The 26192-nt window shown below is 38.4% G+C and overlaps 1 protein-coding gene across 3 annotated transcripts in view; it reads left to right on the top strand.

Annotated features, from left to right (window-relative positions):
- PTGDR (prostaglandin D2 receptor) overlaps positions 1–26192 on the top strand; it is a 52152-nt gene that overhangs the window by 5517 nt on the left and 20443 nt on the right. For 2 of the 3 annotated variants that reach the window (XM_073211242.1, XM_073211243.1), the window contains exon 2: positions 1302–1558. In XM_073211242.1, the coding sequence (XP_073067343.1) occupies positions 1302–1541 (240 nt within the window). In that variant the 3' untranslated portion in view covers positions 1542–1558. Of the gene's footprint in view, positions 1–1301; positions 3154–26192 lie in introns of those variants that run through there. The other variant, XM_017667321.3, reaches the window with a different exon arrangement.

Raw genomic sequence — 26192 nt, 5'->3', positions numbered from 1 at the left:
TTCTACATCTATAAAATGATTGTACTTAGGATTTTTGTGAAGATGAAATTAATCTTTTAAAGTAAAATGTGTAGAACAGTGCCTGGGAATAGTAAACTCTATATGGGTACCAGCCATTATTATTAGTACTATTAATCAATGATGGAAAAGGACAGCCAGACAGAAGTATCTGTCAAGCTTCTTCCTAAGTGCACTAGATGGGAATATCCAAGCCTTAGTATCTTCCTAAGTGCCCTAGATGGGAATATCCAAGCCTGCTGAAATGCACTACAGAAAAGAGAATAAAAAGGTAAGAAAATAATTATGGGAAAGCATATCTCCTCATATTCCTTGATTGGCCTGTATGGCTCTGATCTGTGCACTTATTCATGTCCCCTCCCACTAATGTTGAGGTTGTATATTTTCTGGCCCGCTAGTGTCCATTTTGCACCATTATGGATTTAGAATCTCAGTAGACACAGGGAATGTAACGCTATCAGGAAAAAGTGGCTGGCCTCCAACAGAGTGGGAGGCAATGGTAGTTCCTGTTTAGAAAACAGAGTTGGCTGAATGGCAGGCGGGAAAAGCTGTGGGATGAGGCAGTTTGCAGGGCCTGGAGGAGGCCACAGAGATCTTAGGGAAGATCAAGGCAATAGGAGTGGCTGGGCACAAGCAAACAGGCTAGTATTTCTGTGCAATTTTTTTTTTTTTGCCTGGTCTGAAAAAAGGGATGCTAACCCTAGAAAGGTAATCATTTGTTCTGAAAATAAATAGGGTAGTTTATAAGAGTTGAACACGTCCTCTTTGCAAGTGTCTTTTCATTGGAGTATTTCCTGTCTCTTCACTTTGATTCAAAGTTTCTGTTTCATTGGTGTCTCCATACATGTGACTTTTTTTCTGGCTAAGTAATAAAGTAGGAAGCAGGCAGAAGAAAAAGAGTAGAACTGAAGAAAATGTGGAAAGAGAATCTCTGTTTATGGAAGTTTGTAAAAGATACAGTAACTGGGTTTGGCCATGTCTGCTCTTCCTCTGCACGGCCTGGCAGGGGCCAGGAATGCCTGCACAGTGGAGCAGCTGGTGGAGCAGCCTCCAGGGACACCTCACTTCCACTGCGTGTCCCAGGTCAGCCCTGCACCTCCCAGGCTCCTCACTCACACCCCTCAACTGCAGTGGCCTTAGCTGCTTATAAAATTGCCAAAAATGAATATTCCAAGCCAAACCACTGTGGTTCCTACAGAAAAGTAATGTTTCCAAAGTGAAGTAAATGAATTTATTCCTTCCATCAATCTTTCAATAAAATGGAATTTTTTTCTTTAAAACAGTACCGTGCTTATGATGGAGCCTTTAAAGCTGTTCCTGAGAAAAACGGAGCCTCTGAAGAAACAAAAGACCTCCAAGCCTTGCGTTTTCTATCTGTGATCTCAATTGTGGACCCTTGGATTTTCATCATTTTCAGAACATCAGTATTTCGCATGTTTTTTCACAAGATTTTCATAAGGCCTCTTATGTATAGAAATTGGCACAACAATTCCTGCCAAACTAACATGGAATCCAGTCTGTGACAGTGTTTTACACTCTGGTAAGCTGAAGAATACGTCACATTTCTGTCAAAGAGCCATGATTTTTTTTTTAAATGTTACATTCAAATTTTAAAAGTTATCTCCCATAACAAAACACTAAGTGTATTTTCAAAAGTATCTGATATATCTTAACAATGTGTTTCACTCTATATTCATGAACCCGGTCAGTGGATTATTTTCATTTCAAGTTACTAATAGCAGCTAACAATTTTATATATTATAAATGATGGTAAGAGCTTCAAAATAATATTAATTGTTCCATCATTTGTACTCATTACCCCTAATTTTTTAGAGATATCTTGAGACATCCTCCAGGTCTTTATTCAATCCAATAGAAATACCACTGTTTACAATTATCTGATGGGTATTCTTAAAATTTCTAACCGTGTTCATTTCCAGTGGAACTTGATTTGTTTATTTCTTATTATAATAGCTCTGAATTATAGATGCTCTGCAGAGAAGTGAAGTGGGAAATATATCCAGGTCAGGGGTTTGGAGAGGCCCCATGTGGAGAAGCAAAGCTATAAATAAGTAGAATCAAGGTAAGATATGACTATGACCCACAACTCAGAGAAGAAAAATTCCTAGTTTTTGAAGTCCAGGAGGAATATCAGTAGGAATCAAAATTTTGGAGTTGGTTACAATATATTGTTTCAATTTTTGGAACCTCCATTTTATAGATTTATCATATTGATAGATTCTTTGGGAGAGGGATTTATGTTTCTTTGAAAAACAGTGACATATGATGTAGCAGAAAGCTGTGTTTACTCCATTTGTCTGTGTGAAACAGCAGGGCATTCAACAGAGAAAACCCCACCCAGGACTCAGTCAACCTCAGTTGAGGGTGGGGTAAACAACCTTAACATATACTTATTAACCCCCATATTCTGGACTTTGTGGATACAGTAAGATCTTCGTGAGGCTCCTGAGAGCTGTGCTTTCAAAACTGGACTGGGATGTGGCTCAGATGGAGCACCATTGAGCACTTTAACTGTACCTTTAAATGTTTACAAAGGGTAGTGACACTGTGACCAAAAGGGGAAAGTGGGGGTATTACCGGCTGGAGGTGTTAGCCCTAACAAGACGCTCTAAACTCAGCTTGCAGGTAAGAATATTCACCTTTGGTAAAAGAACACATGGGGGATATTAGAGGGTTTCAGCATCTCTGGGGTCCCTTTGTACCCCAACACACTCAGACTCTGAGCTGGAGAGCTGGCTGCATTTGAATAGCCCTGAGACCCCCATTCAGCCATCCCTTATTTGCCTTATTTCCAGCTTAGCAGTAACCCATTTGTCACCCCTGGTTTATCTTGGAGATGTGTTAACCCGAATATGTATGTGTATTTTTTTTTCTTGGTGTAGCAAAACTGTGAAATGGCCAAATTAGGAACACCTGACTTATAATTTGAGAGTATGATGTGACAAAAAATACAGTTTTCAAGTTTAACTTTTGTTTATGTATTGAAGGACACATGTTTTATTGTCAAAAGAAGTACCTCTTTTTTGTGCTCTCCTTTTGGAAGGTTTTCTAATTAAGTGTCAAGATGGTTTGAAAAGTTTCAAGATGAATCAATAAACATAATTTTATAAGGTTTTGCAGAGGAAATTACTTCTGTTCACAATGAAAGAAAAGGGTTAGTTTTCTTTTTGGAGTAAATAGTGACCAACTGTATTTCATTCTCTATCAGTTTAATAATGTGAATTTTTATAAGCTATTCTTATAGCATTTATATCACTCTAAACAGGTTTGCATAGATTTATCCAAAGACAAAGCTTTATGCAAAGTGTAGATATACCCTCTTGATGAAATCCATGTTAAAAGTCAACTTTTCAATGATCATCATTCATTTATTCATTAGATTGCTAAATAACTTTTAATTAACACATACCTTGTGCCAGGCAGTTAGGTGCTGAGGAAAAGAATACGTAAGATTCAGTCCTGGTCCATAAGTTGCTCATTGTCCAGTAGGGGAGAGAAGCACATAAACAGTGACAGTAGAGTAAATGTACACACACAGTTCTGTTGGAATAGGGCATCAGAACTAGGGGTGATGTGAAGAGTTGTCAGGGGAACTTCACCATGAGAAGATGATTAAGTACTGAAAATAAGTAGGAATTTTTTACTGCAGCTGAAAGCTGGACAAATGTAGAAAATGCCCAACTTAAAGAAATGTAAAATTGAAATCAAGTTATCAATGACCAAATAAAAAATTATGAGTCTAAGGAACTGAGCAGAGACACTGTTATTACTAAGAGGAACCTGACTGGTGAGTTTATAAACTTGTGTACCTTTTCTTGATAGCAACCTGACAGTGTGTATCAGGAGCCTACAGTGTTGTTTTCTACCAATTCAGTAATTTCATTCTAGAATTCTCTCCAGAAAATAGACTGTCATAGTTATGTCCTAGGCACTTCCTTGCAGCATTATTTATAATACCAAACAAGTAAAAAGGAAAGTGTCTAAAGGACCAACAAAAGATTAGACAAACTCTTCAGATATGACATATACACACACAAACATAACAATTATGCAGTCACTAAAAAAAGATCTTTTCAGATGATTTATAAAAGTTGAGAATAAAGGTTACAGTGTAATACTAGGTGAAAAAAGCATGATACAAACTATTTTAAGGTATGATCCATTATTTTATCTATGCATAGAAAATACCCTGAAAAAACAAATAAATCAAAGTGTGAACCACAGGTACCTTTTTATATGAACTTTTCCCCATAATTCTTTGTATTTTTCAAGTTTACAAATAATTCTGTATTTCTTCTACATGAAATTATTTTTGAAATAGATGAGTGGGAATAGACTGTGCAAACACTGGAATGGCATGAAGGAAAAGCTTTTAGTCTAGAGGAACAGTGTGTGCAAAGCCACACAGGACTAAAGGAGTAGGGCAGTTCCAAGCTTAGTAAGTGGCTCCATTTGGCAGAAGCCTGGGGTCATGGGCAAAGGTGATAGGAAAAGAGCTGAGAAGAGGCCAGTTTTACATCACACGCAGTGTTGTGTGCAGCACTGGAGGGCTGGAGCTCTGCGAGGTGGATGCTTGTTGACTTTGAGGCCAGGGAACAAAGAGCATGAAGTTTGAGGAAGGTCATATTGGTAGTGTGCCCTGTGGATGGGGCGAGTGGCAGCGCTGGATGGATTGGGGTGGAGGTACTGAGGCACCCTGCAGTCATGCGGTCCATGCACCAGACCACAGGGCTGGCTAAGGGGGTGAGGGGGACTAATTGCTGGGCTGTGGGCTGCTCCAGCTCAGAGGACAGGGCCCCTTTCTACGACCTGGACGGGAGACAAAAACATCACATATGCAGGCCCACCAGTGCCCTACTACAAGGGAGGGGAGGAGGTGGGGAGTGGCAGAATTCAAGCTGTGAGGAGGGAGACATGAATCATACATTTTAAGTAAGCAGAGCTCGCAGGAAGGATTGCAACTTACAATTCAGGTGTACCTTCTGTTCTTCTTCCATTTGATATATTTGACCATTTTCTGCTTTGTTGTTTGAATATACTCAAGAACAAGTTAGGAAAGGGAAAAATTCTGAGAAAGTCTACCTCCCTCCTTTTTTTTTTCACATTCCCAGTTTATCTGGGTAGATTGCAGCTACTGATTCCAATGAGTTTTCTGAGTTACCCGTGGATTTTAATTATATACTACCCAGCCAAATTCATAAAAGGCTAACCACTAGGGCTACTAATTTAGTATCAAAAATCCATCAGAGGCTGACTGAGCCAAGTATTTCTGAAAGAAAACAGGAGACAGATGGAATCCCACAAAAAATAAACACTTGGATTACCCTGCTGACCAGCCCCACAGCCTTCCTCCTCATTTAACTGAAGGTCTCTTCGGCTCCAGACCCCTGCGTCTCATCACCTAGAACTTGTTAGAAATAGAAATTCTCTGGCCCCACCACAGACCTCTGGGGGTAGGCCCAGCAAGCTGTGCTTCAACATTCCCTTTGGGTGATTTTCATCCAAGTTTGAGAATCACTGTTCCATGCAAAAAAAAAAAAGAAAAAAAAAGAACACATGAATAGACTCCGTTCATAAAATTTCTCTGAGCTCAAATTCTTGGATCTTCTCAAGTGCAGGTAATCACTCACACCTGACTTCCAACAGCATTTTACCTGTAATGTTCTTAAGGCAGTTACATTTACATACAAGCAGCCATCACCAATCCTGTCACATGATCAAAGTACTGATGGCTGTAATGAGCCAGTGGCCAACCGAGGTAAAGATACTCCCTTAGATGTGCTGTTTTTGCAGCCTTCTGGGGCCACTTAGTTCCTAAACCTGACAGTTGTGTTGTGAAAGAAAACCCACTAAAAGGCATTCATTCACAAAAACCTTATTAGAGATTACCTCTAAAGGTGAGTGTTCATTTGGGACTCAGTAATGTTTTTGAGCTCTCTCCAGAATAGAAATATATGTAAAGCTATGTTAAAATTTTTGAAACTATATTATACATTTCATCTTCCTTTATATGACTTGAGAACTAGATATTCACTGATTTTTTCTTTTGCCCCCTAATAACTAACATATATTACAGAAAGGTTTTATATATTTATATAGTTACTCTTTCCTATGATCCACCAAAAACAATAAATAAACACAATATGAGGCTGCTATAACTTGGTGTCTCTTGCCAATGGGTTTCAGCCCCTGGCAAGTTCGCTATGGATTCGGTGTGACCAAAGAAATTACAGTAGAACGTTTCTTTGGGGTGAAAGGGTTTATTACCCGGCTTGTTCTACCAGCTGTACGTCAAGCACTAGCGTCTCTACCTCCACCCAGAGCACTGGGTCAAGCTCTCTATATAGCTTATTGCCTACAGGTGTGGAAGTGGTAACCTAGCAACAGGCCAGTTACATCATCAGGTGGTTTAAGTTCAATGAGGATCCTGGCCATAGGAACCCCAACTTCCCCACACTTGGTCAGAGATTCCTTTTTATCTGAGAGGAGTGTTCTTGTGCCAGCATACAAGTTTTTCTCTTAGGCTTTCCAAAGGTGAAAATAATAAAGGCAGGAGGAAATACTTTCACTCCACTTTTTTCCTACTATCATAGACATTATGGAAATTAACACATTTCAATTTTATCTGAAATAGCAACTCATAATTAGCAAAATTAATATAGTTTGTTATATTGTATTTAGGCAATTTTAACATTGTAAAACCAACTTTGTCTTACTAGATGAGCATTTCTTGCCTTCTCTTGTAATTCTTGCCATGAGTGAGGCTAGAATTGCTGCTCTCAGAATCCCCCTCACCTCGGGGGGAAAGCTGTGCTCCCAGGTAAAGGGTAGTATGTAATTAGGGCTGTTCTCCCTGCCTTTCCACAGTTTACTAATTGCTGAAATAAACCATCAAGTCTTACCTGCTATCAGTGAGACAAAAATTTCAATCTTCTAATTTAAAAAAACTGTTTGTACTCAGTAGTCAGTCCAGTCTTAAAAATATTTGCAATGAAGGTGTTCAGAATCCATCATGCTCTGGTTTCAGAGCGTATGATATCAAATATAGGGAGAATAAGAAATAAACTTGATTTTTTTTCTTTTCCCTCCTTAAATGCTAAAACCAATGAGAACAATAAAGCAGAGTCAAGTCAAATCAGATAAAATATATTTTAAGTCAAGCTCTAAGGTCCTTGTCTTGCCAATGAGTTTCAGCCCTGGGCAAGTTCACTATGGATTTAGTATGACCAAAGAAATTGACAACAAAATGTTCTTGGAGCAAAAGGGTTATACCCAACTTTATTTTCAGGTGGCAGGTCAGTCACTAAAATCCCATTCACTCAGAGCAAGTCTGCATGCAGCAAGCCAGTCTCTGCCTCTGGGCCCCTCTGTTCGCACAGCCGTCCTCTGGGCCTCTCTGCCTGCACAACCATCCCACACAGCTGTCCTCTGGGCCTCTGCACAGTTGTCCCACACAGCCATCCTCCAGGCCTCTGTCCTCAGCACTGCCACCACTCCAGCCTCTGCTCTACTCTCCTGCAGCCTTGCAGCCATGCCACCGTGTCGTGCCCAGAGCACTGGGTGGAGCTCTTTATATAGAGTCAACAGCCATGTATTGCCCACAGGTGTGCAGTGAGCTAGTCAACCAGGGCCAGGTAAGAATCCTGGCCACAGGAACTCTCATTTTATCCACAGTCCTCATAATGATTCCTTCACAGAAAGCACTCAGAATCCAATTGGAAACATAGGACAAATTAGAAGTTATAAATGTAGTGCCCATGTTACCAAGTGCTACAGTATGGGGCCTACATTTGAACACAACACCCCAAATCCAAGATAGGTGATGTTTAAGATTAGTCTAGTCACGCAATGCATAGACATTGGGCGAACACTGAAATTGGTAGCTTGCCAGCATCAATTTCTTATCAGTACAAAATAGGATATAGAAACAGTAAGTGCCATGGAACACAATTCATAATAAGTTGGGGAAGACTTCTTTAATTCTACCCCACTTGAAAACCACTCAGAGTTCTCAATTGTATTAAAAAGATAAAGTGCAATGACTTACAAATTATGATTGGCACATCCAAAATAAAATGACCACCCCAAAAGCTAAAGTGGGACCAAAGATTTATCCTTAAAATGTGAATAAAGAGTACTTTCAGACAAAGTAGAATTTAAGGCAGTAAATTCTAAGTGGTTAAAATGGTCAAAAAGTCAGTCCGTGGCTGTGAGATAGTTAGTAGTGAATACCTTAGAGCATGGACTTACTTTGATGAAATAATATGGCAATAGAAGTACAAAGGAAAAACCACTAGAAATATAATAAATGGAAAAAATCACTATTATCATGGATGATTTTCATGCCCCACCATCAATCAAAAGTAGATTAAATAGACAAAAAGACATTTTATTACATGTGTCTATATTTCTGTTGTTACACCACTCAAAACTCAGATAGTTTTTTTGTTCAATAGGCAGAGTATATTTAGGATGGTCAGTTTTTAAGCTTAGTCTGTGCTACAGACCTACGGTTCACATTGTGGGGCGTAGAGGCACCTCAAAAAAGACATGCAGTGGTCCTCCAGAGCCACTCCAACTGAGAATCAGCAAGAAGCTTGAGAGACTGGGGAAGATATATGCCATGTGTAAAACAGTATTGTGGGCAGAGAAAATGAATGGCATTCCAAACACCAGCCCCAAACTTAAATCATGAGGACAGAATCTCTGTGTTTTAGATGTTAATTTGTGCCCCAGCTTCTTTGTGCATGCAAAACTCTGTATACTATGACCCAGGATTTTATTTCTTTAATAATGGCTAGTGATTCTCCAAAGCAACAAATGAGAAGCCATCTGGTGATTATATTATTACAGGCAGCTTCTAAGAGAGCTCCAAATGACCCCTATCTCCTGGTGTTCATGCCCTCGTGTAATCTCTTCCCCTCAAGTGTGAGTTAGACCTAGAGACTTGCTTCTGATGAGTGGAATACAGTAAAAACATCTGGGATGTTACGCTTCAGATGAGGTAACAAAAAAGACACTTCTGCCTTGCTTGCTCTGATGGAAGTCAGCTGCTGTAATGTGACAGGCTCACAAGGCAATATTCTGAGGGTGGCCCTGGCCAACAGCCAGCAAGGGGCTGAAGCCCTCAGTACAACAGTCCAGAAGGAACGGAATCCTCCAACAGCCACGTGAGTGTCCTTGGAAATGGAGCCTTCTGAGTCCAGCCAGGAGGTGGCTGCAGCCCTGCCAGCGATCCAGGGACCCAGCTGAGCTGCACCCAGATTCCTGACCCCCAGAAACCATGAAAGAAAATGTTTCAAGCTGCCTGATTTGGGGGCAATTTTTTCTACTGTGATAGATAGCTAATTCAATCATTACTATTTACATTAATGATATACAAATCCATAGCATATTTTATTGATAAATATGACACATGAAATAGTTACAAGTCTCGATTGTATAGTAGGCTACGAGGAAAATCTCAACAAATGTAAGACACCAGAAATTGAACAGTTCATCTCCTCTTATTAGGATATAAATTTTTATTTAAGTTGAAACCAAAAAAAAACCTAATTACTTGGAAATATTCCTTCTTTCTGTGTATATCATACAAACTAAGTGGTGCATAAAATATGTATATACAGTTTAAATAATAATTTACAAAGTGAACATCCATGTAGATACCATGCAGGTCAAGATACAGGACATTGCCAATACCAGAAACCTGCTGCGTGCTGCCCTGATCACAGCTCCCTCCCACCCCCCCAGAGTTAAACAGGATTCTGACTTTTGGGACAAGTGTGTCTTTGCTTTTCTTTATTTTACCACCCATGTGTATATCATAATACCTGTACTTCTTTGAGTCTCTCTAGCTTAGCGATATGTCTTAGGCCAGATTATTCAGGCACGGTGGCAAGGACAGGGATCCAGGGCTTTGTGAATCATGGAGCTCCTGTTCTTCTGGTGAAGGGAGCAGGACAGGGCAGAGGCTAAGCGAAAATGAGGTCTCAGCTTCAGCCTGATCCCCAAGGGAGCTCTGGAGCATATGAAGCACAGCTGAGGTACAGCAAGTCATAAGATGTCCTTGGCAGAGGCGGTGAGTGGTGGGGTGGGGTGTCCTGAGCCTACCCTTTAGGCCAACGGCAATTTTCCAGAGTAGAGACCAGTTGTGAGCTATTAGCAACCAATACTCTCACAGGAGCTGAGGTAGGTGCACTGACCTGGGAAAGGGGATCCAGACAGCCTACACTACATATTATGTTTGAGATTCAGCCTCACTGTATGACCTTGCAATTCATACATTTTCATTGCCAAATAGTATTCTATAGCATGAATATATCATATGCTGTCAATGAACATTTGGGTCGTTTCCAGATTTACCTATCACAAATAATGCTGCTTTGACTGTTACCATGTATGGTGTTGGACATAATAAAAGAATATGTGTAAGTACAGAACTAGGAGTGGTATTGCAGGATTATAGGGTATGAGCATCTTTGAATGTACTATATTATAAAAATTGTTATCCACTTTACCACCAGCATTGTTTGGTAGCTTCCAACACTCCACTTGCATCTTTGGACTTTTAATTTTAGCCACTCTGGTAAGTTTGTAAAGATAACTCATTGGAATTTTTATGTGTTTTTCTTGTTAAAAAGAATGATGTTGCACACTTTTGCATACATTTATTGGCTGTTTAGAAATTCTCTCTTTATAAAGCTTCATTTTGAGTCTTTTGCCTGTTTTTGAATGTCTGTCCTTTCCTATTGATTCATGGATATCCTACCTACTGTTGCTTTTTCAGTTATATGTGTTACACAGGTTTTTTTCCATTCTTTAATTCCTCTTTTCAGTCTCTTTATGGTGACTTTTAATCAGTAGAAATTTTTAGTTAATTAGAATCTAATTTATTAAGCTTTTCTTTTATGGTTAAGATTTTCTGTGTCTTGAGAAACTTTTTCCTCAGCTGGAATCATGAAATATTTTTCCATTTTATTTTATAAAAGCTTGACAGTTTTCCCTTTCACTTGTGGGTTTTAAATCACCTGTAATATATGTTGTGAATGGTGTGATGTAGATGTCAAATTTTGTATTTTTACCATATAAATAACCAGTTCTCTCCAATTGAACTTTTTATTGAAAAGTTCATCTTTTCCCCATTGATATTAAGTATCAATCGTCATATGTTAAGCTTCCAAATTTATATATCTATTTCTAGTCTCTCTCTATTATTCCATTGGTCTGTTATCTTAATTATTGTGGCTTTATAATACTTGGTACATTAAAGCCTTCCACCTACTTCTTTTTTTAGTACTTCCTGCTAATCTTAGTGCTTTGTGTTTTGTTATAAATTTTTAAATAAGTTTGCCAAGTTCTACCAAAAACAAACAAAAGATTGCTGGAATTTTTATTGGGATTGCACTGAATCTGTTGAACAATTTGTTATATCTTCCAATTCACTAAGATTTTCAATGTCTCTTTACTATGGTTTCAACTTTCATTAAAGTATAATATACACAAAGAAAGGTATGCAGATTATAAGCAGATGATGGACTGAATTTTCACAAAATAACACTCCTAAATAAACTAACACCCAGATCAAGAACCAGAATACAAGAATCCCACACCACTCTAAAATCCCCTTTTAGCTACTAATGTCACCCATAAAGGGTAACCACTTTGTTGACTTCTAATGTCATATATTAATTTTGTCTGCTTATGGACTTGATGTAAATAGAATCAAACAGAATATACTTGGCTTTTTTCACTCGGCATTATGCCTGTGGAATCCATCCATGCTGCTTAGATAGTTACATTCTGTTTGTTCTCATTGTTACAGTGTATAGTATTCCACTGTGTCAGCTTGTTACTGAGTCCAAGCTCGTGCCACTCACCTCACATGCCAATAAATCAAGAGATAGGTATTGGGTCAAGGAAAGGAACCTTATTCAGAAAGCCAGCAGACTGAGAAGAGGGCAGACTAATATCCTAAAGCAACACCATAATTCAGGATTGCTTGCAAGCTTCATTTATGCTAAGGAGAGGTGGAGCAACAGGGGGAGCAAGCCATCTAGGCACAAGCACCATCCGAGGAGAGCTGAGAAACTCCACGTCCTTGCTTAGTTGCCTCTCGCCGACCTAGACAATGTTTCTAAAACTGTTTAGCAAGGCAATTATTATTTTCACACCTATTTCCCTATCTGCTGGAGGAGGCGAGCTCTGGGGAAGGAGCTATTTGCAGAAATGTCAAATTGTAAGCAAAATTCCTTTTGATGAACCATAAGTCTATGTGCACAACTGCAGGGCCACAGGGCTGAGCAGAAGCCCTTTTCCTTCTTTTTTTACCTTTTGGACCAAAGGTTAAAGCGCAAAGGATATAAATACAGTAGGGGGTGGCAGAGATGCCACCTTTTCACTCAGTGACAAATTTACTACAATAGAGTCATTCATCCTGTTGTAGATGGACATTTGTGTTATTTCTAATTGTGGTATTGCAAACAGTAATAAGCATTCTTGTACATATCTTTGGGGAATGTATGCATGCATTTGCATTAAGGATATAGCTGTGCATATAATTGCTAGGTCATAAGTTTTGCCCTTAGGAACTACTACCAAGCAATCTTGCAGATTGGATTTTTACAGCAGTATTTGAAAGTTCTACTCAACTCACCTGCTCATCAATACTTAATACTAGCTTTCTATTTCAATTTAGTCATTCTGGGACTATACAGTGGTATCATATTGTGGTTTAAATTTGCATACCCGTGATAGGCACCTTTTCATATGCTTATGAGCCTTTGGATAGCCCTGTCTGCAAAGGATCTGTTCCAGTCTTTTCCCTAGTTATAAAAGGTTGTCTGCTGTTTTCTTATTGATTTATAGGTGTTTCATCATCTGAATCTATTAGATCTTTGAGTTTGGGGATTTGTGTGGTATGTGGCAAAATTTTGTACGCTGTGGAAACTCTAGTAAATGCAAGTCTATTCAGTTCCTGGCATGCAAAATGAGAATTTAGGTAATAAAGGAAAACTGAAGCCACTGTCAGTATGTTTCTGCCAATTCTGGGTTTAGATGCCTCATTTCCTGGTGAGCTTGACATTATGTTAACTGTTCATCTTTCTGAGATTCTGACACCCAAAATGATGGTACCGTCCTCCAAAGAGAATTTGCATTTCCCAGGCTCTTAGGGTCAGTCTAGGACTAATTTTTTTTAATTTTGTTATCATTAATCTACAATTACATGAAGAACATTATGTTTACTAGGCTCTCCTCTACACCAAGTCCCCCCCACAAACCCCATTACAGTCACAGTCCATCAGCGTAGTAAGATGCTGTAGAATCCTACTTGTCTTCTCTGTGTAGCACAGCCCTCCCCTTTCCGCCACCCCCCACATTATACATGCTAATCATAATACCCCCTTTCTTCTTCCACGCCCTTATCCCTCCCTACCTTCCAATTCTCCCCAGTCCCTTTCCCTTTGGTAACTGTTAGACCCTTCTTGGGTTCTGTGATTCTGCTGCTGTTTTGTTCCTTCAGTTTTTCCTTTGTTCTTATACTCCACAGATGAGTGAAATCATTTGGTATTTGTCTTTTGCGGCTTGGCTTATTTCACTGAGCATAATACCCTCTAGCTCCATCCATGTTGCTGCAAATTGTAGGATTTGTTTTCTTCTTATGGATGAACAATATTCCCTTGTGTATATGTACCACAACTTCTTTATCCATTCATCTACTGACTGACACTTAGGTTGCTTCCATTTCTTGGCTATTGTAAATAGGGCTGCGATAAACAGGGGTGCATCTATCTTTTTCAAACTTGACTGCTGCGTTCTTAGGGTAAATTCCTAGGAGTGGAATTCCTGGGTCAAATGGTAAGTCTATTTTGAGCATTTTGAGGAACCTCCATACTGCTTTCCACAATGGTTGAACTAATTTACATTCCCACCAGCAGTGTAGGAGGGTTCCCCTTTCTCCACAACCTCGCCAACATTTGTTGTTGTTTGTCTTTTGGATGGCAGCCATCCTTACTAGTGTGAGGTGATATCTCATTGTGGTTTTAATTTGCATTTCTCTGATAATTAGCGATGTGGAGCATCTTTTCATATGTCTGTTGGCCATCTGTATTTCTTTTTTGGAGAACTGTCTGTTCAGTTCCTCTGCCCATTTTTTAATTGGATTATTTGGTTTTTGTTTGTTGAGGTGTGTGAGCTCTTTATATATTTTGGACGTCAAGCCTTTATTGGATCTGTCTTTTACAAATATATTCTCCCATACTGTAGGGTACCTTTTTGTTCTATTGATGGTATCTTTTGCTGTACAGAAGCTTTTCAGTTTAATATAGTCCCGCTTGTTCATTTTTGCTGTTGTTTTCCTTGCCCGGGGAGATATGTTCAAGAAGAGGTCACTCATGTTTATGTCTAATAGGTTTTTGCCTATGTTTTTTTCTAAGAGTTTTATGGTTTCATGACTTACATTCAGGTCTTTGATCCATTTTGAATTTACTTTTGTGTATGGGGTTAGACAGTGATCCAGTTTCATTCTCCTACATGTAGCTGTCCAGTTTTGCCAGCACCATCTGTTGAAGAGACTGTCATTTCCCTATTGTATGTCCATGGCTCCTTTATAAAATATTAATTGACCGTATATGTTTGTGTTAATGTCTGGAGTCTCTAATCTGTTCCACTGGTCTGTGGCTCTGTTCTTGTGCCAGTACCAAATTGTCTTGATTACTATGGCTTTGTAGTAGAACTTGAAGTTGGGGAGTGAGATTCCCCCCCACTTTATACTTCTTTCTCATGATTGCTTTGGCTATTCGGGGTCTTTGGTGTTTCCATAAGAATTTTTGAACTATTTGTTCCAGTTCGTTGAAGAATGTTGTTGGTAATTTGATAGGGATTGCATCAAATTTATATATTGCTTTGGGCAGGATGGCCATTTTGACTATATTAATTCTTCTTAGCCAAGAGCATGGGATGAGTTTCCATTTGTTAGTATCCTCTTTAATTTCTCTAAGAGTGTCTTAATAGTGTTCAGGGTATAGGTCTTTCACTTCTTTGGTTAGGTTTATTCCTAGATATTTTCTTCTTTTTGATGCAATTGTGAATGGAATTGCTTTCCTGATTTCTCTTTCTATTAGTTCATTGTTAGTGTATAGGAAAGCCAAAGATTTCTGTGTGTTAATTTTGTATCCTGCAACTTTGCTGTATTCCAATATCAGTTCTAGTAGTTTTGGAGTGGAGTCTTTAGGGTTTTTTATGTACAATATCATGTCATCTGCAAATAGTGACAGTTTGACTTCTTCTTTACCAATCTGGTTTCCTTGTATTTCTTTGTTTTGTCTAATTGCCGTGGTTAGAACCTCCAGTACTATGTTCAGTATGATGTTAGCTGTGGGTTTATCATATATGGCTTTTATTATGTTGAGGTACTTGCCCTCTATACCCATTTTGCTGAGAGTTTTTGTCATGAATGGATATTGAATTTTGTCGAATGCTTTTCCAGCATCTATGGAGATGATCATGTGGTTTTTGTCCTTCTTTTTATTTATGTGGTGGATGATGTTGATGGATTTTCGAATGTTGTACCATCCTTGCATCCCTGGAATGAATCCCACTTGGTCATGGTGTATGATCCTTTTGATAAATTTTTTAATTCGTTTTGCTAATATTTTATTGAGTGTTTTTGCATCTATGTTCATCAGGGATATTGGTCTGTAATTTTCTTTTTTGGTGGGGTCTTTGCCTGGTTTTGGTATTAGGGTGATGTTGGCTTCATAGAATGAGTTTGGGAGTATTCCCTCCTCTTCTATTTTTTGGAAAACTTTAAGGAGAATGGGTATTATATCTTCTCTGTATGTCTGATAAAATTCCGAGGTAAATCCGTCTGTCCCGGGGGTTTTATTCTTGGGTAGTTTTTTGATTACCACTTCAATTTCATTGCTCGTAATTGGTTTGTTTAACTTTTGTGTTTCTTCCTTGGTCAGTCTTGGGAGGTTGTATTTTTCTAGGAAGTTGGCCAGTTCTTCTAGGTTTTCCAGCTTGTTGGCATATAGGTTTTCATAGTAGTCTTTAATAATTCTTTGTATTTCTGTGGAGTCTGTCATGATTTTTCCATTCTCGTTTCTGATTCTGTTGATGTGTGTTGATTCTCTTTTTCTCTTAATAAGTTTGGCTAGAGGCTTATCTATTTTGTTTATTTTCTCAAAGAACCAGCTCTTGGTTTCATTGATTTTTGCTATTGTTTTATTCTTCTTAATTTTGTTTATTTCTTCTCTGATCTTTATTATGTCCCTCCTTCTGCTGACTTTAGGCCTCATTTGTTCTTCTTTTTCCAGTTGCAATAATTGTGATGTTAGACTATTCATTTGGGATTGTTCTTCCTTCTTCAAGTGTGCCTGGATCGCTATATACTTTCCCCTTAAGACTGCTTTCGCTGCGTCCCACAGAAGTTGGGGCTTTATGTTGTTGTTGTCATTTGTTTCCATATATTCCTTGATCTCTATTTTAATTTGTTCATTGATCCATTGATTATTTAGGAGCATGTTGTTAAGCCTCCATGTGTTTGTGAGCCTTTTTGTTTTCTTTGTACAATTTATTTCTAGTTTTATACCTTTGTAGTCTGAAAAGTTGGTTGGTAGAATTTCAATCTTTTGAAATTTACTGAGGCTCTTTTTGTGGCCTAGTATGTGGTCTATTCTGGAGAATGTTCCATGTGCACTTGAGAATAATGTGTATCCTGTTGTTTTTGGATGTAGAGTTCTATAGATGTCTATTAGGTCCATCTGTTCTAGTGTGTTGTTCTGTGCCTCCGTGTCCTTACTTATTTTCTGTCTGGTGGATCTATCCTTTGGGGTGAGTGGTGTGTTGAAGTCTCCTAAAATGAATGCATTGCATTCTATTTCCTCCTTTAGTTCTGTTAGTATTTGTTTCACATATGCTGGTGCTCCTGTGTTGGGTGCATATATATTTATAATGGTTATATCCTCTTGTTGGACTGACCCCTTTATCATTATGTAATGTCCTTCTTTATCTCTTGTTACTTTCTTTATTTTGAAGTCTATTTTGTCTCATGCTAATACTGCAACACCTGCTTTCTTCTCCCGGTTGTTTGCATGGAATATCTTTTTCCATCTCTTGACTTTTAGTCTGTGCATGTCTTTGGGTTTGAGGTGAGTTTCTTGTAAGCGGCATATGGATGGGTCTTGCTTTTTTATCCATTCTATTACTCTGTGTCTTTTGATTGGTGCATTCAGTCCATTTACATTTAGGGTGACAATTGAAAGATATGTACTTATTGCCATTGCAGGCTTTAGATTCGTGGTTACCAAAGGTTCAAGTTTAGCTTCTTTAGTATCTGACTGTCTAACTTAACTCGCTTATTGAGCTATTATAAACACTGTCTGGTGATTCTTCATTTCTCTTCCTTCTTATTCCTCCTCCTCCATTCTTTATATGTTGGTTGCTTTATTCTGTGCTCTTTTGTGTTTCCTTTTACTGCTTTTGTGTGTAGTGGATTTTATTTTTTGCCTTTAGTTAGTATTTGGTTGGTGTGCTTTCTTTGCTGTGATTTGATTTTCTCTGGTGATATCTGTTTAGTCTTGGGAGTGCTTCCATATAGGGCAGTCCCTCTAAAATACCCTGTAGAGGTGGTTTGTGGGAGGCAAATTCCCTCAACTTTTGCTTGTCTGAGAATTGTTTAATCCCTCCTTCATATTTAAATGATAATCATGCTGGATACAGTATTCTTGGTTCAAGGCCCTTCTGTTTCATTGCATTAAATATATCATGCCATTCTCTTTTAGCCTGTAAGGTTTCTGTTGAGAAGTCTGATGATAGCCTGATGGGTTTTCCTTTGTAGGTGACCTTTCTCCTCTCTCTCGCTGCCTTTAAAACTCTGTCCTTGTCCTTGATCTTTGCCATTTTAATTATTCTGTGTCTTGGTGTTGTCCTCCTTGGGTCCCTTCTGTTGTGAGTTCTGTGTTCTTCTGTGGTCTGATTGATTAATGCCTCCCCCAGTTTGGGGAAGTTTTCAGCAATTATTTCTTCAAAGACACTTGCTATCCCTTTTTCTCTCTCTTCTTCTTCTGGTACCCCTATAATGCGGATATTGTTCCTTTTGGATTGGTCACACAGTTCTCTTAATATTGTTTCATTCCTGGAGATCCTTTTATCTCTCTGTGCGTCAGCTTCTATGCGTTCCTGTTCTCTGGTTTCTATTCCATCAATGGCCTCTTGCATCTTATCCATTCTGCTTATAAATCCTTCCAGAGATTGTTTCATTTCTGTCATCTCCCTCCAGATGTCATCCCTTAGCTCTTGTATATTTTTCTGCAGCTCCATCAGCATAGTTATGACCTTTATTTTGAATTCTTTTTCAGGAAGACTGGTTAGGTCTATCTCCTTCTGTGTTGACTCTGTGATTTTGGTCTGTCTCAAATTCTGCCTTTTCATGGCGATAGAGATAGTTGTGCGGAGCTGGTGCAAGTGATGGCTGGGAGAACGTCCCTTCTTACTGGTTTGTGGCTTCCTCTCCTGGGAGAACAGCGGCCTCTAGTGGCTTGTGCTGGGCAGCTGCGTGCGAATGGAGCTTCTAATTCTTTCCCCGCCGCTATGGAGTTTAGCTCTGTGGTTGCTGTGGGCGTGGCCTGCCTCAGGCTGCTGCTCTGATATGGCAGAGCCGCGTCAGAGGGGAAACTGCTGGGAGGCTGTTTATCTCCGTGAGGGCCCTCCAAGGTGTGCAGCTCCCCAGGGGGTTAGGGTGCCTGGAGTTCCCTGGGATTCCCAGCTGCTGTGCTGAGTGTCCCGGGACACTTCTGTCCAGCGGTGGGGTCCCTGCCCCTTTAAGACTTTCAAAAAGCATTCATTTTTCCTTGTCCCAGGGGCACCGGCTGTGAGGACCCACTCACAGGTCTTACTGTCCTGTTCCCCTAGTATCCAGCACCCCATGCACGCACTGTGTCTGTGTTCTGGTGTGGATGGCTAGGGCTGGCTATTTAGCAGTCCTGGGCTCCCTCTCCCTCCCTACTCCAACTCCTCTCCTCCAACCCGGAGCTGGGGTGTGGGGCACTCGGGTCCGCCACGCCGCAGCTTGTATCTTACCCCCTTCGCAAGTCACTGGGTTCTTGCAGGTGTGGATGTAGTCTGGCTGTTGTCCTGTGTCTTCTGGTCTCTCTTTTAGGAAGAGTTGTATTTGTTGAATTTTCAAAAATATATGCAGTTTTGGGAGGAGATTTCTGCTGCTCTACTCATGCCACCATCTTGGCTCCACCCTCTGAGTCTAGGACTATTTGAAACCAATTCCGGGAGTAAGGCTTTTTTGTACCATCCAGGTGAGGTGAAATGGGGTTACAAACTCACAATCACTGCCAGCACATGGTGATAACTTCGTGGGAACAGGGTTTTGCTTTTCTTTACTCGCTCTGCAATGTTCAGCATCAAAGGATTTTATTTTTCTTACAATCCCCTGGGGCTCTGGGTGTTACAAAGTGAGGGTTGGTTTTCTTCTGGTTCATCCTAAACTTGAGGAAGTAGCCCTTTGGGATCCTAGCCTTATGGGGAAAAGTTTCCTATTACACTCTCTATCTTTTCCAGAAGTTAGATAGTTTGTGAATTTATGGCCCCTGAGAAGATATAAATAAAAACCAAATTTCCTTAGCTGGCAGACTCCTCAGAGGCAAAAGCAACTTTGACATGTTCTGCTTTTCCTTCTAGATTCCCATTTTCATTTAGATTTTTGGCCTGAAAAATCCTTGTTATCTTATCTTTATCAGACTTTCCAGACTTTTGAAATCTTTGCACATTTTTTAGTTGTTTCAACTGGAGGATTAGTCTGAATAGTCTAGATTGCTACATTACCCAAAATATGACTTCTTTTAAGTTTTCAGGCCATGAACAACTACAGGAACAGGGGAAGAGTCTCATAAAATGAAATAAATGAAATCGTTTGTAAAAAATTAAAGCCAGTCTATCTAGAAGGACTCACAAGACTCAGCATATAGTTATACTCTTGGCTTTGATTTATTACAGTGAAAGGATTTAAAGCAGTTAACAAAAAAAAAATGTATAGGATGTGTTCAATGCTGTAGTTTAGAGGTAAATCCATAGCAACAAGTACTTTTAATACTAAGAATGAGAAAGGGATTATGTTATTTGCAATTTGAGAAAAAGAATACAGATCCTAAGCAAAATGGGATTAAAAATGATAAAGATAAGTAAATGAAAGAATGAGAAAAAATATAAGGAAACTAAAAGCGTACAGGCCTGGGGAAAATTATTGCAAAGGCTTAATATCATTGTTATAAAAATAAAAACGTATCCTTACATGAGGCAGATGTTGTGGGAGAAAGTAACCTGTCCTCGACCACGTGGGCTTGGGTAAGTTATTCAGCTTATCTGAGACTCAATTTCCTTCCTCTTTGTAGGATTGCGGCAAGCATTAAAAAGATATGTAAGGTTGTTAGCACATCATTCAACTTATTCTGGTTGCTCAACAAATGATAGCTAGTCTGTAGAGGTGGTGGTAGTGTTCATGGTAGTAAGAGCTCTTTCTAGGGGATGATAAAAAAACAAACTTAACTAATTAATTGGGAAAGTAACACAAAACAAAATTAAAAATAAAAGATATATGACACTGATAAAAATGTGTTAATTGTAGGAAGATACTAGGCACCAGTAGTTTCCAAAGTCTACTCCCCAGAAGGAGGAGTGAGGCCCATGGAAGGAGTGGGCAGGAAATTAGATCATGGTAATCCAAACCTTTCTCCACCTGAGTCATCCAGAGCAGGGTCATTTATATGGATACTTACACTTGACAAACAAATACCACAGAGAAGAGATAGCATTAGAAATTGTGTCAGGGGCACTGTCCTCCCCCAGTTTCTAGGATTCTCTAGAAGGACTCAGAAAACCCAGCATATAGTTGTGCTCACAGCCTTTATTACAGTAAAAGGATACAAAATAAAATCAGCAACAGGCAAGTGCGTATGGAGTGATCTCCAGAGGAAAAACAGGCAAAGCTGCCTAGCATCTTCCCTGAGGAGTCATACACACATCTTAATGTCTTCAGCAAACAATTTTGACAACACCTGTTAAGTGCTCTCCTTCAGGGATGCTCAGTAGGGACTCAGTGTCCAAAGTTTTTACTTGGGGTTGGTCACAAAGGCAGCCTCTGCTTGGTATGCACCAAAATGTCAGGCTTTTAGAAGGAAAGCAGGTGTTCAACATGCAGCATATTGTTTGTGCAAACAATCTATGGCCCAGTAAACGACTCTTGCAACTGAAGGAATGGTGGAAACCCTCCCAATATCCAAGTTTCCATATGCCAACCACAGGCCAACATTGCAAGCAGGTCTTTCTGTGGATAACAGTCTCAGCCCTGCTATATTCATTTTTTTCTAAACACAAAATTTTGTAAGAAGAAAGGAAAGCATCTTTCTTAATTGATACTATCGTATACCCAGAAAATATAAAAGAATCATCTGATAAACTATTAAAATGAATAAGTTTATCAATATGGTTTAATATAAAATATATAAAAAATAACATTTTCATACACTAGCAGCAACTTACATAAAACAACCAAGCAAAAATAATAAATCCTGTTTGCGATAGCAACAAAAAGATTTATAATGCCTGGAAATGATCTTATCAAGATATCTAGTGACAGCATAAAGAAAAAAAATACAAATTATATTTAAAATATGAAATAAGATTTGGAAACATAATCTGATGTTTACTCCCGGTTAGGAAGACTGAATATGAAAATAACTATGTCTAAATTAATTTATAGATTTAACTAATCCCAGTCAAAATCTCTATTGCTTTGAGTCTTTTTTTAAAAGAAAAATGATTTTCACCTACATTGACAAAGTGATCCTAAAGTTCACTTGGTTGATAAAAAAGGAAGAAAATTCTGAAAAAAAAATAGTTGTAGGAGGATTAGTCTTATTCTGTTTTAATCATTTTACAAAGATATGGTATTTAAAACATTGTGGTATTTATACAAAGAATGGTCTAGACAACAAAACAGACAAGCCCAAAAAGAGATCTTTCTATGTGAATGACAAAGAATGCACAACAAATTGATGAAGGAGAGAAAGATTAGTCAACATATGATATAAGAATAACTAACACTTGAAACACATAAATATAGACCTTGGTTTGTTTTTAGAGAAAGCCAAGTCTTACCTCTTTATGACTGTAAATGACCACTGCGTGACACCTAATTGAAGCCAAAATACATTGGGCTTGAAAAGGATTTACAGTTACAGTCATATATGCTACTTCTATATGTCCAAAAAATAGCTAAAAGGGCATACAGGCCTGGGGAAAATTATTGCAAAGGCTTAATATCATTGTTATAAAAATAAAAACGTATCCTTACATGAGGCAGATGTTGTCGGAGAAAGTAACCTATCCTCGACCATGTGGGCTTGGGTAAATTATTCAGCTTATCTGAGACTCAATTTCCTTCCTCTTTGTAGGATTGCGGCAAGCATTAAAAAGATATGTAAGGCTGTTAGCACATCATTCAACTTATTTTGGTTGCTCAACAAATGATAGCTAGTCTGTAGAGGTGGTGGTAATGTTCATGGTAGTAAGAGCTCACTAAGCAAGAAAATATTAAGTCCCTGAAAGATAAATGCATTAAGAATGTGAACAGAGAAATCTCAAAAAAGAAAATAAAAGTTATAAACTTGGAAAAATATTCAACCTTACCAAAAGTCAAAGAAATGTAAATCAGAACAATGACACAGCATATTTTGGTCTACTATATTATTAAAACATTCTAAAAACAGTAGTGTCCAGTGCTGGGCAGGTGTGCTGAAGTTTGTATTTTCATACATTACAGATAACATACAAATTAGTACAGCCTTTTAAGGAAGTGATGGGGAAATATTTATAGTCGTTTCAAAAGAGATCATATTCTTTGATTCAGTAAATTCGTTGCTGAAATTCAGTCCTAGAACACAACCCCAAACATGAAATGTTGCATGCTTAAAAATGTTAAGTGTAGTTGTTATTGAATAATTAGAAACAACCTAGCTGTCCAGCAATGGGAGGAATGAGTAGGATTTATTTGGTGGATATGATGATTACACTGATACTACATAGAAAATACATTAGAGAGAAAAAGCAGGCTGCAACATTTTCTGTGCATTTTTAGCAGACAAAACTGGTGGAAAGATATTTCAAAATACTAACAGGAATCATATTAAAGTGGTATGATTAAGGAAAATTATTATTTATATAACTTTAAAAATATTGCTAATTAAAGCTATTTCTATATCCAGATGGGTTCTTTCTCTTTTAAATGACACCAAAATTTAACTTAAAAACTCTTGTTAAAAGCTGACAGACCTGATTTTTTAATATTGCTCCTGTAGAGGGAGCACAAGTGCTTAAAATCCTGTAAATCATAACCATGTTGCTCTAACTCAAAATAGTCACAAATTTTAGAGCTGCATGGGACCTCAAAGATAATCTAGTGTGTTTGACTCTATGTTAGGGGCATACAGAAGACACTCCTTAGCTGTATATTATTTATTTTCTATTATTAATGATGCTTTTAATCACATAGACTTTCTTGCACTGAGTACATAGTCTTTTTGAGTGAGAGTTGCCAAGGGAGAAGAGGATAGTTAAAAGGGGAAAAAAAATCAAAGATGCAAAGCCCATTACAAACATGGAGTTATGATCTACTAACTATCCCCTGAAATTCCAAAGAAAAGTATTACTTGCCCATTAATGGTTTTGTTTTTGTTTCTGTTTTTGGTATTCTGTTAAAAGTTGGGTTCCACAGAGCACTAGGAAAAGAATGAATTTGCATCTTTGATGGGTGGTTAATTTGACTAGTGGTCTATCCAGAGAGGGGAAACATGATCAAGGGTCCACTTTGGGGCCTGAAATATGTCTCTCCTGCTATGCCAGTAGCAAAAGGAGATGGGGTTTAGTTTTGGACAGTCCTCAGGCTACATCTGGATCAGCTACTCTCTAAGAGTCAAGTTCATTGTAAACTTTCTCATCTGTTAGTTGTATTTAAATTTCAAAAACCCAAATTAAGGTGTATAATCTCTTTCTTTCTTATAACCCAGTTTTGCCTCAAGCTATTTGTAACAAAGAACAAAATGAAGAGCCACAACTTCTTCAGAAGTATTTGCTCCTCCATTCATCTTTATATACCTAGACAACAGCAAAGACATCAAAAGATGGGGATGGTAGAAGCTGAGAACTTGTTTCCTGGTACTTGACCTGAACAATGAAAATCTTCTTAGATGATATAACAAGTCCTACTAGCTCTCTGGGCTTATAGAGGGAGGAGCAGAAAGTATGACTATTTTCATGGAATCCAGAGGTAGAAATGGCCCATAGAACTCTTCTATTCGGGGCTGGCTTGCTCATGAATCTTCCTCTCTCTCGTGGATGCAATCTAGCTGATGAAATGCATCCTGGACTTCCATCCCAGATGTGGAAACTTTGCCCAAAATTCAGGTGCTATGCTTCTCTACCTGCCCATCCTGGCCTCCTCGCCCATCTTCTTTGTACTTACAGCCTTGTCCTCCTCCTCCTTATTTACAAGGCAGTGTACATTATAGAAAATTACCAAGAAGAATAGAGGCAAAACTGAAATAATACACCTTATTCCCACCACCAAGAAATTAACACCTTACTGTATGTCCTTCTAGATATTTATGTATGTGTCTATGCGTTTTACCAAAATGACACATACTATGCTGTTTTTGTTATTTGCTTATTTTACTTAACATTCTCCAGCTTTCCATGTCAACAGTTCCACCTTGTCTAATTCCTATTCTATACTTAAATTCCACAATTTGTTCCCAAAGTATCCTTTACAGTTCATTTGTTCAAACCACAGCCCAATCCAGGATCATGCTTTGCATCTGACCGTTATGTCCCTTAAGTCTCTTGACCTAGCAGCAGTCCCTTTCCTTGTTTTAATGACTCTCATTTGTTAAAAGACCCAGTCAGTTGTCCCATTTTCTGAGTTTGTCTGCTTGCCACCTTGTCATGCCTTCCAACTTGTTCTTCAACTCCTGAAACTGATATTTGGAAGTTAAGACTAAAGACTTCAATGAATTCCAGTTAGTTTTGGTTTAAGCTAGAATATGGAATAGATGATTTTATACTTCATGCTGTTCTTCATGTCAGAGAAGATACATATTAACTGGTAGCTCCCCTAACCCTTGGGCTATGATAATAGTCTGAACTTTGTATTGAACCATTAATACCCCTTGCAACAAGAAAGTTATCTCTGTGGTATTACTCTTGGTCTTATATGAATGTCTGGGTTCCATCAATCATATACCTAAATGTTTTGATAGCAACTGATCATCCTTGCCTAAATCAGTAATTTTCATAGGGGTGACAGAATGACTTTCATAATGCTGTCATTCCTTCTACCTTTCTGGCTAACATTCTTCAGTAAAATAGAACTTACCCTCATCAGTTGGGACTATTTGATCTAAGATACATTTCTTAGGGGAAAAGTTGGATAAATACTTACTTCTTTTTCTTCAGTTACCAACTGTCAAAAGTAAGAAGTCAATTTACAGGCCATCTCAAATGATGAACCTATGAATTCTCTTTTTTTTGTTGTTATGAGTATCTTCATACAGACATGAGGATTTTATTACTTAGTGTGATTCCAATCCATGAAATCATTATAGTTTTTGGTGAATCAAATTGTTGCAACTCTGGGCAGTGTCTGGGCTCCCGATTTTGACATATTTTTAAATGTAGATTTCACAGATAATATTCTTTCCTCTGGGCACTATCCAAGTTCTCAACTTATGCTTAATATTTTTTTATAACATTGTTCTTTGTCATTAATTTAGGCAATACTTTTATATGTATCTGTGTTTTATCTAATATAAACAACTTCCTACCTTTTAATCTTCAACTGAACAATTCATGATCATAAAAAGTGTTTATCTCTGGCCTGCCAAATCAGTAATTTCTTGTACATTATCTTTCCAGTTTTTTAAAATTTTGTTTCTTCTCCTAGTGTCTTTATCTTCATGGAGAGGTAGACGGGAGCCTGGGCACAGTAGGTCTTACATGTTAAGCTGAAGAAGCTAGATTTTAACCTGAGACTGTGGGGAGACACTGACTAGTTATAAGCAAGGGAGTATTCTGATCGGATCTCCATTTTG

This window comes from Manis javanica, chromosome 8 (assembly GCF_040802235.1).
Source record: "Manis javanica isolate MJ-LG chromosome 8, MJ_LKY, whole genome shotgun sequence".
NCBI classification, from domain to species: domain Eukaryota; kingdom Metazoa; phylum Chordata; class Mammalia; order Pholidota; family Manidae; genus Manis; species Manis javanica.
The sequence above is the reverse complement of the archived record's forward strand: the minus strand, read 5'-3'. Positions and strand labels throughout refer to the sequence as shown.